Below are 15,794 nucleotides of genomic sequence, written 5' to 3' on the forward strand. Positions count from 1 at the left end.
ATTTTGCTAATTTGGTTACGGATGGTTCTCGTAACAGGATAATGCAATTTGCACTTCGCAGTTTCGTTACAAGCAAGTAGCAATTCTTAGAGTCAAGATATTATACGACAAGGCCGAAATGTGCCTGAGAACGTGTTCTTTTTGCAGTGGATCACGTTAGAAGCTTCGCACAGTCGTGGTCTTATAATGAACCAAGTCATAACGCTGCCATTTTCCATCCGAATGGCTGGCTGGACGAAGGTGCTTACGTGAGAGGGATGGACACATCCAGACTTTCATCATCTTCACACAAGCATCAGTGATCAATATAAGCCACGGCTCAAATAACTGTCGAGGTGTCCACTGGCTACATCTATTGTGTAATTTCACGATTACATCTTTTTGCTATTCTTTCTTGTAGTTGTTATTGATCTTTTTATGACCCTCTTTACGTCAAGCCTTTCTATTGTATTATATCTACCATCTTTGGTACTCCAAAAGCATTGTGATAATACCAGGGACTTATAAGGCTTTCTGTCTCTTGCGCTTTCATCTTCCCTTTCCATTGACTTGGAGAGTATATATATATATATATATATATATATATATATATATATATATATATATATATATATATATATATATATATATTGTCACTTGTCCCTTGGAGGACGTTCTTCATTTAACATCCATATTTTGGGAATACTCTCTTAGCAAGATATTCATACTTGTTAATCACATGATGAGGTATTTTTCCTTTAGATGGCTAATGAAAATGGCACTTGTATTGGTTTATCATTCTAACATCATTTTTTTATTGTAACTAAATCGTCCATAGAATTTCACTTGTGTTTTATGTTCTTTAAAACTTCTCTCGAAGGTTAGTTGGTGATTGATCTATTACAACATTTCTCTGTATTAGTCTTTCACCTTCTGTCTTCTCTTAGGACGAGGGGTACTCTTTTCCAGCCGTTGCTTGTGATACACAGACAAGAAATCCTTCATACTTAAAAATAATTGATAACGACGAGATAATATACAGTGACAGAACACAACATAGTGACAGAACATATCCACTCACAGAAATGAGGTTGTGTGTGGGTATGGATGTAGTGAGTGAGAGTAGTGAGGGAAACCCGGCGTGAAGGAGACGAACGTAGGAGAGGAGTAGACTGAGGGAGGGAGGATGTCTGAGGGTAATATCAGCAGAAGGAGAGGAACAGCCCGATGTTGAGTGAACGGGTAATGTGCCCTGACGAGTGAGTGATAACAGAACGTTGGCAAAAGGTTCCTCTCTACTTTGCCGGGACATCAGAAGATTCAAAGGGTGATGCCCTGTGGTGTTATCAACCGATCAAATCTCTTAGGTATAGGATAATCACGGTTGTTTACGTGTTTACGAAAAACCCATCAGACCAGATTGATCAAATCTCTCGGATCAGATCTGCCGTGTGTTGCATGTGTTCAGGGTTCCAATGAGGCCACTTGTTGCTATGGAAGACCTGGTCATTCGTTCCAGACTCGACCAGCGGAGCGACAAGTCCATGATTCCCTTCAGCTTTGCTTTCCACGAGAGAAATATATAAATATAATATATATATATATATATATATATATATATATATATATATATATATATATATATACACACACACGTGGGTGTGTGAGTGCGTCTGTGTGTGTCTGTGTGTCAGGGACTTTTGAAGTTCAAAGCGTTACTAACTTGTAATTAGAATACCACATTAGGAAAACAGTACAAGAGGCAAACTGTCTATTACCTTTTTAAGTACAAGGATAAGAATACATGCAGCAAGCTGCTCACATTCTACATAAGGTAAAATGTTTAAATTTGGTCATCGGAGTTCAAGACGTACAAAAGAGCCCAAAAATAGAAGGTCTCTAGGAGGCCAACAAAGATGATGCAACAGTTAAGAAAACCGATTTACAAAGAAAGGCTAGAAGACTTGAATTTGTCCACTGTGGATGAGCAAGTTGAACTGAGCGGTGATCTGAACACATCCTTTAACTTTATAAACCACATTCATGACGTAGACAGTAAACAATCCTTCGAAGAATGAAGAGATAGAACAACCAGAGGACACATGATGATATTAAACCAAGAAGCTTGTTTAAAAAAAAAATAGAGATATTCTTACAGTGTTAGAGTGGGTGTTATGAAATACATGAATGTGTACATGGTAAATGAGGGCAGCATACAGAAACTTAAAGGATTAAACGATAGTATAGGATGTTCAAGAGACAAAGCCCTCACAAACTTGAAAACCTTCCCTGTACAGCACAAATAGATGACTGCAAACACACACACACACACACACACACACACACACACACACACACACACACACACACACACACACACACACACACACACACACAAAGATTCTAATGTAATCTGAAAGAATATCGTCTCCTGATCAGAATCATTTCATTCCCAATACTGGTGCTGAACCCGCCCCCTTAATCTTTTCAGGAGTATCAGATAACCAGCAGATCGGAGATCCCGGTCCATGGGATCGACGAGGAAGTGGTGATAATAGCAGCGTGGACTCCAAGGCTAAGTGTCTTAAAGAGGAAGCCACGCAAGAGATGGCTCCCTCAGGACCCGCCGTCACCCACGCAAAGACAAGTCGCAGAGGGAGGCCCTCGCTTGCACCCTCCTCACCGATGGGAGAACCGATCATGAAATGTGTTATCTTGGAGTGCCGGTCTTTGTGAAGGCTTGAAGGTCAACCTACCATCCTGATTGAGACTCAGTTCATTAATAATTCATCAATCAAGTGTCATTCGACGTTCCCCCTGGAACTGAATGAAGCCTTCATTTCCATCATCATTCATAAGGATAACATGATTTTCTTCGAGGGCAAAGTCCCACTTAAAGCCGTGATTGTCAGTTCGTTGTCGTCACACTCACTTCATGAAGGACTGGAGTGTTTCAAGTCAAACAAACTAAGACACACAGGAAACACTCCAGGGTGTATGAATATTTCATTATCTTGAAGTCAATAGTAACAGAAACCCAAGTTACTGACTAATGCGCGGCTCGAGGCTTAAGGAAGACTTGAAATTGCATACGATGCGTCTTCCAATTAAACTTGCTTATTCCAACGACAAGTTTAATCCACGTAAACAATATATTGCACACTCAGGCGAAGCAATGGTTAGATTAGAACTCGCCAGAGAGTCAGAAACCGAGAGAAATTCCTGATGTAATTTATCATGTGAACTAGACGATTGTGGGTGGATACGATGCAGTCGCTCTAGTTCGTGAAGGAAATTGGTGTGCGTTACGGAACAAGTTAGATAAAGGCTGTGCATCAGTTCTAGGAGGACCCAGATGGTCAATGATTCACACAGGATTAAAAGTAAGGATGCTAAGAGGTCTTGTGAAATGCTGAGAGATTAGTGAAGGTGGTAATTCACTCCTTAAGCCAAGCAGCAGAGGGTCACAGTAAACAGAGTCATATTGTGAATATCCTACAATGCGAAATAATACGGCAAAATCTAATTATAATAATTTCTCTAGCTATGAAAACTATAAAGTCGATTTGTGAAACTAGTATCATAGTCACGACACAAGAGCAAAACATCGTTTTCGTTGATAAAGGTGTTCTAAGAATATCTTATCAATACCTGAATAACAAAAACATAAATGTTACATAGTCATGACACCAAGTGTGTCTGACTTAGCCAAACATGAGTGCAACAAGCATGCTGACCATCATGGAAGGAACCAGCATGTCATAAGAATGATAAACAAACACCATACGCAAGGCCTTATCATACCGATGTATCATTTGGGAACACACAGTTGTTTGGTGGACTGTAAGCAAATACAACATAGCATGCACACATTCATGCCAATTTGCTCTGCATTAACAGCTAAGCCAATGAAAGAGAGTCACACCACAGGCATAAGAACACGAAAGGCGAAAAATTTAAATTACATCAAAATGTTCAACGCATTATACATCTGCGCTAAACAAACACGAGTAATTTATGCTACGCAAACACACAGAACGGAAAAGCTTATGAGCATATACATATTTTACGGGGCTCAACTGCCGGCTGGGTGCTGGGGTTCAGGGATAGAAGAAGAAATACCAAGAAGTTCCAGGATAAGAGATAACGTCATGCAGGAGAAGTTTCCACAATACATCCCCCCCCCCCCCTCCTCCAGAAGATGAATCGAGCCGTGTTTTGACCCACAAATATTTCCCCTGGACTTACAGCATGCGCGAGCTGCGCTTAATTTTACGTGCTATGCAAGCGAAATGTTCTGGTTGGAATTCCATCGCATGAATGCCAGATATTCTCTGTTTTCATTAAACGTGTGCAACATTGGGTAATAATAGCTTTCATTAGCACAAAAAAAAAAAATATATATATATATATATATATATATATATATATATATATATATATATGTATATTTCTGGGTTATTTCATCATACAATGTTGTTTTTTTTTCTATTATGCATTCGAAAGCATCGCTAGTTGTTCGTTCAGTGTCAACCTATTTCTATTTTCCCTACCTTCCTCCTCCTCCTCCTCCTCCTCCTCCTCCTCCTCCTCCTCATACTACTACTACTACTACTACTGCCCAATGAACTCAACCATCAATGACCGGGTTCGATGCCTCATTTCAAAAAAGAATACAACTGAAAATTAAATATTCCATTACCATTTTCTTCTTTTTGTCCGAATCTCAAGTTTTCTACTAATTTCTTTATTGATATTCTGGACATGAAATTTTATACGAGTCTTTGATGATGATTGTACATACACCTTTGCTCTCCTGCTATGCATTAGAAATAATCCTCAAAGTTCTAACTATAAAATAGGTATATCTATCTTTATCATAATTATACCCTGCTACCGATCCCCAATTGTAACGATGATTCTTGCATACAATATTCTATCGTATACGTAAAAGCTTTTTCATTAGGATATATGTGTCGGAGGTGGAGGGAACGAGGAGAAGAGGGAGACCAAATTGGAGGTGGAAAGATGGAGTGAAAAGGATTTTGTGTGATCGGGGCCTGAACATGCAGGAGGGTGAAAGGAGGGCAAGGAATAGAGTGAATTGGAGCGATGTGGTATACAGGGGTTGACGTGCTGTCAGTGGATTGAATCAAGGCATGTGAAGCGTCCGGGGTAAACCATGGAAAGCTGTGTAGGTATGTATATTTGCGTGTGTGGACGTGTGTATGTACATGTGTATGGGGGCGGTTGGGCCATTTCTTTCGTCTGTTTCCTTGCGCTACCTCGCAAACGCGGGAGACAGCGACAAAGTATAAAAAAAAAAAAAAAAAAAAAAAAAATATATATATATATATTTTCCCTGGGGATAGGGGAGAAAGAATACTTCCCACGTATTCTCTGCGTGTCGTAGAAGGCGACTAAAAGGGGAGGAAGCGGGTGGCTGGAAATCCTCCCCTCTCGTTTTTTTTTAATTTTCCAAAAGAAGGAACAGAGAAGGGGGCCAGGTGAGGATATTCCCTCTAAGGCCCAGTCCTCTGTTCTTAACGCTACCTCGCTAACGCGGGAAATGGCGAATAGTATGAAAAAAAAAAATATATATATATATATATATATATATATATATATAATCTTGGATTCTCTTCAAATTAGATATATTTTTCAAGACGTATGACAAAGGACATGTAACCTTTTGGAAGGACCTGAACGACATTTCCTTGAATTATCGTATAAAATGTGTTTGTAAATATTCTTATCCCTCAATAATAAACAATTCTCTGTGAAACTGACTTGTCCAAACATCTATGATGGATTCATATCTTGCCTAATTCCTCGTAACAGAGGCGTAAAACCAGGCGTCCGCTTTATCTCCCTCTCTCGTGTACAAAAAAAAGAAAGATAAAATGAGAAAAGCAATGTAACGTTAACTTGTAAATTATTCATCGAGCGCTTCAGCCTCTGGCGACTATTTGCATGTTGATAGCTGCATATATTTACGGCTCCGTTTACGTCTAATTTTCTGATTCAAACACACGCATATATATATATATATATATATATATATATATATATATATATATATATATATATATATATATATATATATATATATGCATAATTTCTTTTCATTGAACCTACACGTTCTGAAATGCTGGTTTCCCTTTTAAGCACGTCTGTTTGACCAAGATTTCTTGCAAGATTCGTTAGGATGTGTGATCACTTAGTTTCCTATGTAGGATTAAGTCGAATTCGAGAACACTGTAACAGTCTTTTGTATATAATGTCCTGACCCCTTATTTACATGCTATGACTTGACCTTTTGAGTGCAATAACTTGACTTCCCCCTTACGTGCATTGGCTTGACCCCTTAATCACAAGGATCAAATCCCCTTAAGTACAATACCTTGATTTTCTTTTAGGCTATCACGACCCCTGAATATCATAAGTACAAAATAAGTACAAAAAGACTTAATATCCTCGAGCACAGTGACTTACCTTGCTTTAGTGCACCATCTTGACCCCTAAAGTACATGCTTTAACCCTTTCCAACACAAAATCATCCCCTTAAGGAGAGGATAATCATAACTTCTTTAAGAATAAAGGCTCTACCCTTTGAGTACAATAAATTCATCCCTTGGAGAATTGATACGACACTTTTGAGTATATTGTATGACCCCACAAGTACGATAACTCCATCAATGTGTACACTGCAACGAGACCCCTTTGAGTAAAATAACTTGAACCATTTGCGTATAGCAATTTGAACGCCACGATTACTGTGACTTAATTCCATGAGTATGGTGAACATAACCTCCTTTGTGTTCTACTGATTCACTCAAAACAACAAATTGTGTTCCTTGTGTGCGAGTAATTTAATTGTCTTAGCATGACAACGTCTTTTGCGAACTATAACTTAGCCTTTCATGATTGCTCCAGCATATCATTTCGAACACTATAACTCAATACCTTATCCTTCGTGGGTACTGGGTCACAGCTCCAAAACCGAGATTCCATTCACAGTGAACGAAGCCAACAAAACAGTGCCTTGCTTAACAGGCATTAAATAATTGCAAGAAGAAATATATACGAAAAAATTCCTATCCCATGATCGTAACTTGGTCAACCGAAGAACAGTTCTTAGAAACGATAGATTATCTATAAAACGCCTTTACTCTCTCTCTCTCTCTCTCTCTCTCTCTCTCTCTCTCTCTCTCTCTCTCTCTCCCGGGAAGGTAGTATACTAAAGACTTATTCAGGACAGTTGCATACCATAATGCTGGGTCTTCCGATATAAGCCCCTGCGGGAAAGGTACAATTAGTTCTGGCATGATGGGATTACTCCAGTTATTTATCGGACTGGATACAAATGGCAGCAGACGAGGCATTCCATGGCGTAGAGGCAACGTTCGGTATTACCTGAACCTGGCACTTGGGTCTGATACTGGAACAGGGCAAGGGGCTGTTGGCAGGGTTCGCGTCACTGATATGGATATGTATGTTTCGTCCTTGGTCACTGTAAAACTGGAAGGGTTTAGGTTACTTTCGTATGTCCAATTCCAGGTCAACGCAAGACTGGAAGGGTGTTAGTTACCTCCGCATCTTTAGTTCTAGGACAATGCAAGACTGGAATGGTGTTGAATACCTCCGTATGTCTAGTTCCAAGACACTGCAAGACTGGAAAGATGTTCTTCACTTCCATGAGATGTGTACGTTTGAGCCTGGAAGAATACGGGGTTTGGTTGATGGTCATTTACTATTCACGAGTAGAATTTCACATCAAGAGGCAATGCAGGGAAAGCTCTTCCCCATTTGGCATATGCTATATGATCAGTAAAGCTGACCTCGACACCAGTCTTTATAAGAATATCGTCTGCAGCCATTAACAGGAATGACACACACACACACACACACACACACACACACACATAAACAAACAAACAGGAACTCCACGAGGAGTGACGCACACTTGATCGCTACCAGGAAACGGTGGAATAAATGCAACTTCGCGAACTACAAGTTGCTCGGCGATCGATTCAGACCCGTCATAACAGGGACATGTTAGCCCTCGACACCCACGGTATGTCTTCAGCAACCATAAAGAAACTCGCTGATGACACTGAATCAACAAGTTGAAGGTAGTGGCATAAACTTCTCCGAGATATTGCATCCACTTGAGTAAATTGGTTTTGTTCGATCGATGGTTACATTCATTTCGACCAGATCTGGCCAATCAATGTATACTTCCCGTGAACGTAAAGAATGAACACATCATGTACCTCTCATTAGTGATATATGTACTACTCTCTCTCTCTCTCTCTCTCTCTCTCTCTCTCTCTCTCTCTCTCTCTCTCTGCCCCCTACTCCTAACCTCGAAGCGCCACTCAGCAAAGGTCGGAGGTCAACAGAGAGAGAGAGAGAGAGAGAGAGAGAGAGAGAGAGAGAGAGAGAGAGAGCGAGTGATTACCGTCATAAGCACCACGACCTCTTCTTCCTTGCCTCTCTCTCTCTCTCTCTCTCTCTCTCTCTCTCTCTCTCTCTCTCTCTCTCTCTCTGGGTACTTGACCTAACTCACCGATAACTGGTAGACGCACCGGAGGTCTTACATAATGAAATGCTAACACCCCCCCCCCGACACACACCCACACACACCCACACACCTACACACACACACACACACACACGTCCATTGCGTACGAGAGTCCTCATGGGGAGCTGCCGTCTTCCTACGCCCATCTAGCGTCAGCTGTTGATATCCCTCAGTCGTGTATATTGACACAGGTGCGTGAGCCATGACAGGATAACCGTGGACATGGAAACTTTACAGGTATGTACGTCTCTTGTCGACCCGATGGATTTTCCTGAACTTTATATACTGTGTGTGTGTGTGTGTGTGTGTGTGTGTGTGTTTGTGTGTGTGGACAAAGTGTGTGTGTTTGTGTGTGTTTGTGTATGTGTGTGTATGTGTGTGTGTGTGTGTGGGAGGGAAGGTGTTGTTGTGGGTGAGGCAAATCGACATGTTGGCTTTTTTTTTTTTCCAGGCAGAATTTTTCTCATTTCAGCTGTGCACTTGCAAATGCGCCACTCTCTGGCTTTTCATTTAGGTTCGTTCTCTCTTGTTTTTCAAAATATTTAACCGATGTTTTCTATCATTCGCTCATTCCTGGTTTCTTTTCATTTAGACACAGATCCCATTCTCTATGTCTTCGACTTTAAAGTGAGTTTCTTTACTTGAGCATATTTCACTTTAAAAAATTATCTCACCACAAATTTTTTTTCTAAGTTACAAACGTTTTTCTATTTACCATCACAAACTTAATGGTTTTCAGAGGTATGATACGGGGCCTTGAAATGGACTGAGAGTCTACTCAACAATGGGATTCGAGACGAGACAGAATAAGTGAGACTGGAACCTCCCAAAGCGAGACATTTCCTCGTTAGCTCCACTCTGGCTTGATTCTGCTTTACACCCCGACCGAGACCGCACCTCCACACACACACACACACACACACACACACACACACACACACACACATATCTATAGCAACAGGCCGGCTGACGAAGGGCCTATCTGAGAGTGAGGAAGTTCCAGCCATCAATGGGCGTCACGGCATAGCTCTCGAGTCTGCTATCGTCCAATTCCTCATGGCCTTCAAGATGAAGCTATAGTGAGCCATCAAATACTCTCCAGAAACATGACAGACCCGGCTGGAGATATGTGAGGAAGGGTGTTGATGAAGGATACGATTTCTTGACCACATTCAGTCACATTTCCAACACCGTCTGTTTTGGGATATGACGAAGTAGGTATGAAGTGAATAATTACCACTTTCCACGAAGAATAGATGGAATAACTGCTTGATGGTTGACAATAAAACATCCTAAAATATCCAAAGGATCTCAATAGGGTTCGATAGCTGAGTGTCGTACAGTGAAAGAGCTTAGATCCCCCTGCTAAATATGTCTTTACACAGAAAGAAAATGCTATCCAAGATGAAAATCCTACATTATTCTTCGTGTCCTCAAGGATTCCTTCACCTACAAGAAGAGCGAGACGGTCGTTCATCTCTTAAACAAACTCGCCCTTCCTCGGTATTTTCTGCTGAGTGACTCTCTGGTGGAGTCATTTACATTCCTTTACCAACTGAGTACAGTAGAGTTTAATGGTATGCCATAATTCCTACTGTAAAGGTCCTCCTTCTCCAGTCAAGGTAATCGGCTTAACAGCCTTATAAGCACCCGTAAAGTGGGCAATAAAAGTGTGGGAAAAATTACGCCCACAACCTCTAGTGTTGTGGTCGTGGATTATCCTGTTCTCCAAGAGAGAGAATTTACATGTGTTTGTCCTTGATACGTTACGAGGGGAGGTGCCACTGCATGATAAGCAGAGACTCTGTGGCGAAAGGTCGCCTTGCTGAATGATCTTACGATTGAGAGAGAGAGAGAGAGAGAGAGAGAGAGAGAGAGAGAGAGAGAGAGAGAGAGAGAGAGAGAGAGAGCAATTCTATTCTTAAAACCCATCAGCTCGAGTTTCTCTATCATATCATATATCGCATTATAACTACGTTATGAAATATGCATTATACAATTGTATTATATGGTATATAACCCCATCTCTTCTTTTTTTTACACTGGTATGTCGTTTCCCGTTCTCGTTATGGGAGTACACCGTGAATGATAAGTCTCCTTCAGCGGAGCTTCTTATTAAGATCACATCTCGTCAAAGAACTTCCCACATCGAAGTAGTCCACATTTCTCTGCTACAGGATGTACTGCAGCCTTGGGCTATAGGAGCCTCTGGAAAGAGCTGAGTAATTATATATATATATATATATATATATATATATATATATATATATATATATATATATATATATATATATATATATATATATATATATCTTTCTTTATATATATATATATATATATATATATATATATATATATATATATATCTTTCTTTATATATATATATATATATATATATATATATATATATATATATATATATTTTCGGGTTAATAAGTGGCACATTATGAAATCGTTGTTGCAGTAATCGTGACAAGCAATTATCATAATTATGTTTTTAAATATCTTATTCATGATCATCACTTCCATCATTATGATTATCATAATCTTCTTTCGTGGTATCTTTGTTTTCAATATTCATATTCTTTTTCTCTGTTATCATTAACAGTGCCATAATATTCTTTTTTATATATCCCTGCACTTTACTTCTTTAATTTACAGTTTCTCCTTGGCGTATTAAGTTAGATTTTTCTTGCAGACTTAATGTTAAACGAACGAGTAAGATTCTTTACATCTTTTTCTATTACTGTCTTACATCATTCAAAAAAGCGAACATTTGTTTTTCTAATTATTTGTACTAAATGTATCTTAGCAGTCAAGTTTAATGACACAAGTTGCCTGGCCACTTTACCCTTTAGATATACAAATGTAAAATGAAACTTTATATAACCCATGTTAAACGATGGCGATATCTACCGTCAATACCACTCTATTTCTCTCGTGATTAACGAGACTTGCATACATCACAGTGAGGATTCAACCAGTCGTGTTACGGTGTTGGCCAAGAGACGATACACAAATGTCTGCGAGGTGTATTTTCGTGCACGCTGCCTCTCCTTTCTTATACTCCCTCGTCAACGAGTGAATAAGCCAATCCACAGAAAGAGAGAGAGAGAGAGAGAGAGAGAGAGAGAGAGAGAGAGAGAGAGAGAGAGAGTTGGATTCCAATAATGATCCCGCGGAAGTGTTCTCCAGAACCTGGAGAGGATCGCGAAAGAGCCTTCGCCAGTTCATGCCACGCAGTTGTTTTTCCCCTCCTCACCACATTGATTTCTTTCTGCAAATGCCGGCGCATGTTCCCAGTGACTCCCGGCGACGGGCTGGCGTGTTGAGTGACATGGAGTGGCTTTTGTGTGAAGGTGTGAACACCAGGAGTGTACAACAGCACACCGACTTTCCCCGCGTAGGCATAATTATCATGGAGGTGAACTGAGCTGGATCTCGCAAGTTAAACTAAAAGAAAAATAATAATTAAGGGATAATCTTACGAGGTTTAAAGAGATAGTGCAACGTTGCTTGTGTACATGTATGAAAGCAAAGAATATAAGGAAATGGGTTTTCCTTTCAAAACAGTACAGATATAAGTGGAAAGTAACTTTAAAAAGAAATGCAGTGGCCTCCTAACATGAAATATGGAAAGTAAAGGCATTTTCTTTACTGAATTCTCGCCATATTTGAACAGGGGATGTGCTGATCGGTAAGAACACAACTTTAACAGTGTAATGGCACGAATCCTGAAATGACAGTGGGTGATAATGACCACCACTGATCACCTCGATGAACCGTTACTACATAACCCAACTATTACCATGATCATTTACACGATTTGTAATACAAAATAGAAACAGCGAGAACGTGTACTTACCAAATCTGCTTAGCTATAGAATCTGTGAAACACTTATACATTAAGATAATGAGAAATACCATTAGTCGGGATATCGAACCTCATTAGTAAGGGTATTGAACCTCATAAGTAAGAGTATTGATCCTGTGTTAACTCTGCACTTACCTTTTCTCTTAGCGCGATTTCTACTTCTGGCATGACGTTGCTGCGGCGTCTTAATGAAAGTTCTCTCTCCTCTGGCGTGTTTGTTCCCTCCCTTGGCACGAACCGACGATCTGTTGGCGTGTGAGTTCAGAGATCGGGCGGCTTTTCTATCTGCCTTCATGACTGCCACGCTACCATGAGCGACCGCCCGTATATCGCCGCCAGCATCCGTGCCAGGCTGCTTGGCCCGCTGCTCACTCGCACTCTGGTGGTTGTGTTTATTGATGGCGCCGTAGTGGTAGTTGGAGAAGATCTGGGGGAAGTTCTTGGTGAATATCCTAGAATACTTAGTAGGAAGAGCCTTAGCGTAGCTCCTGTCAGGATTAGCCCGAGGCTCGTCGGCCCATCGTTTTCTTCTCATCATCACGGGAAACTCCTCCTCCATCGCTCCTTCTACAGGATCGTCTTTTTTCCCCGTGCGAAAGCTTTTAACGCCCTCAGCTCCGTTGTTTTCATTCGGTTTATAAAAGAACATGTGAAGATTTCCGGGACTGTTTCCCCCATCGAACCACGAGGGTTCAACAGCATGAACTTGGCCTGTAATGTTGGCGCCCTCTGCTCTGTTATGTTTGTCGATCTCGACGTCTGACGTGAATTCCACTTTTGTACTTTCAGACAGCCCCGTCTTTCTGCCTTCGTCGAAAGAGCTCCATTGCTTCCCCTTTTGGCCGACAGCCATGTTGGAGTGACCCCTGCCGAGCTGGGCGTTAACCAACCCAATCTCATTTTTCTGCGCCTCTTCTGCGTCTCGTTTTTCACGCGGTTGGGCCCTCAGGACTTCTTTGCTCTCGCCAGTTACTCCCTCTGCTCTGTCAACCCTGAATAACGAGCCCTTGCTCTTTTTGTTGCTAGTTTCCGAGATTTTAGAGTCTTTTCTCTTTTGTCTCATTCTCCCTTGCCTGCTCCGAGAATCCGCATGTTTCGATTCAATTTCGGAGGCATGATCCTTACCTCTTGATTTGTGCTTATTGAGATGAATATTATGTACAATATCTTCTTCTGTTTCGTTTCGACCAAGGAGGTTATTTTCAAGCAATCGGCTAGGCTGTGGAGAGAGGCCGTTTCTTAATGCTCTTGTGTGAGACTTTGCGTTGCGGGAGACAGGTAGCAGCGGATGGTTAGAGGAACCAGGGACGAGACTTTTCCCTTCACCTGTTTCATACCTCCACACAGCCACGTCTGAATCCTTCCCATCCACGGTTGCCCTATGGCTTGGCGCCTTATGCTCCTTTTTCTGCCTGACGGGGCCCGCACTGCCTCGGGGGAAGCCTTTGTTCAAGACTTTCTGAAATACACCGTCAGGAAAAGTGCTTCTTGATAGAATGTCACCCGACTCTCTGGCAGTCTCGGTGCCACCAGACGCTCTTCTTAATCTTGGGTTCAGACCGATGGTTCTCTCAATCCTGCTAGCATATTCTCCGGGTGATACAAATGTTAGGTCATCACTAGTCATTTCACTAGACGATGAGCTTTCTCTCGAACTATAGACCGAGGTGTGACCCCTCTGGGAAGCAAGACCATTATGAAATGAATTGCCTGCAGGAGTAGCCTTTGAGAAGAACGTGATTCCTGTGGTAAAAGGAACTGTGGATTTTATCATAGGGGAGCATGCCCCACTGGAGGTGTCATTACCAAGAGTACCTTGCTCCCTCCTCGTCGGGCATTTCCTCCCAAGGGCTTGGCGAACTTTTTCCCATCTATATGATGGAATTCCTCGAGAGTCCTGATGGACTGATCTGTTAGTGGAAGTCTTATGATCATCCTGACTTCGACCCCTTCGGAGACTACGCTCTGGTCGTTTCAGCATGGAGTGCTCTTTGGCTCTCCCTAGAGAAAACGATGGGCGGGAGCCTGGCCTTGACATCCGTTGCTGGAATACCGGATTAGGAGAGACTGTTGATGCCATGGGCTCTACAGTGTGACTGGCAAGGGAGTAAACACTCTGTTGGTGTTGTCTATCCTCTGGCATTCCGGAGGTAAACTTACTGGTGAGAAGGACACCATAGGCATACTCCGCAGACGAGATGTTGCCGACCTCAGCTACGACCGAATGGCCTTCGCCTCCGACTTCAATCTTCGGCGCCGTCGAAGACTCGCTCCCGAGGGAGTTATTTTGATCATGTTTGTCGCCGTTGCTCTGGTATTGCTCGCGTGGGGACGGAAGGCTCTGCGGGGGATCCCTCCAAGGAGGAGGAGGAGGAGGAGGATGGTGGTCCGCGCCTCCAGAGGAAACGAGGAAGAGCAGGAGAGCGGGGAAGTGCGGCAGCATGAGGCCACGCCCACCTAGCTCACTCGACACGCCCAGCCTCTCTCACACAGCCTCAACCACATCAGGCACAACTGTGACACTTGGCAGCTGCTGTACTTCCTCGTCTGTAGATACGATGGCCCTTATATACCTCTTGCTTCACTTTCTGTCTTTCATGTCATTACGCGAGGTGGTGTCTACACAGTCATCGGGCTTTTCGTGGTGTATAGTGTCTTCTTGATTTTCATATCCTAGGAAGACAATAAGTATAAACAGTCACTTGGTTATGCCAAGGACGCCACTTGTCCGATAGCGAGCGGCTCCAGAAGGCATCGGAATGTCCATAGATCGGATCAGTATCGCTTCAAACTATGATCTAAAGAATTTCAATATACACTCCATCGAAAACCGAATCTTGAATTCAGATATTCTTTTTTTTTTTTCTAAAACTTCACAAATATCCTTAGTGGTTGTTATTTCTTAATGCAGTATGTTATTCTTCATTTACCAGAAAAGAACTGATAATGACTTCAGGCAAACGCAAGGCTATGTTTAGAAACTTCACTCAAGTCTTGAGACAATGGACACTGTTTCAGGTAGTCACTGCCTTTGCTACACAGGAAATTATCATATATCACAGAATAACAAAGCTTCGCTGTGGGATAGACAAATAGAAACATTATTTCTGTATCCTCTCTGTTTGAACACTATTTCAGTGTTACAGAGCTTATGTCGTGAGAAATGGGGTAATTTGTTTGCCTTCTATGAAATACGTACACACACACACACACACACACACACACACACACACACCTCGTCCAACCCTTGATGGAATAAGGCGTACTAGTGACGTTCCTGGGCCGTCTGCAGGTCAACACGTCGACCTGACCTCTCTCTCTTTAGCCCCTCGACACCTGGATTACCTACCGTCT

At 41.8% G+C, this 15,794-nt stretch overlaps 1 protein-coding gene across 1 annotated transcript in view; it reads right to left on the reverse strand.

The window, feature by feature from the left end:
• LOC139752092 (uncharacterized) overlaps positions 1–15,512 on the reverse strand; it is a 162,712-nt gene extending 147,200 nt beyond the window's left edge. The window contains exon 1 of the mRNA XM_071667954.1: positions 12,576–15,512. Coding sequence (XP_071524055.1) covers positions 12,576–14,883 — 2,308 coding nt within the window. The 5' untranslated portion in view covers positions 14,884–15,512. The remainder of the gene's footprint in view (positions 1–12,575) is intronic.
• Positions 15,513–15,794: the final 282 nt, after the last annotated feature.

The sequence above is a fragment of the Panulirus ornatus genome, chromosome 12 (assembly GCF_036320965.1).
Source record: "Panulirus ornatus isolate Po-2019 chromosome 12, ASM3632096v1, whole genome shotgun sequence".
Lineage (NCBI taxonomy): Eukaryota > Metazoa > Arthropoda > Malacostraca > Decapoda > Palinuridae > Panulirus > Panulirus ornatus.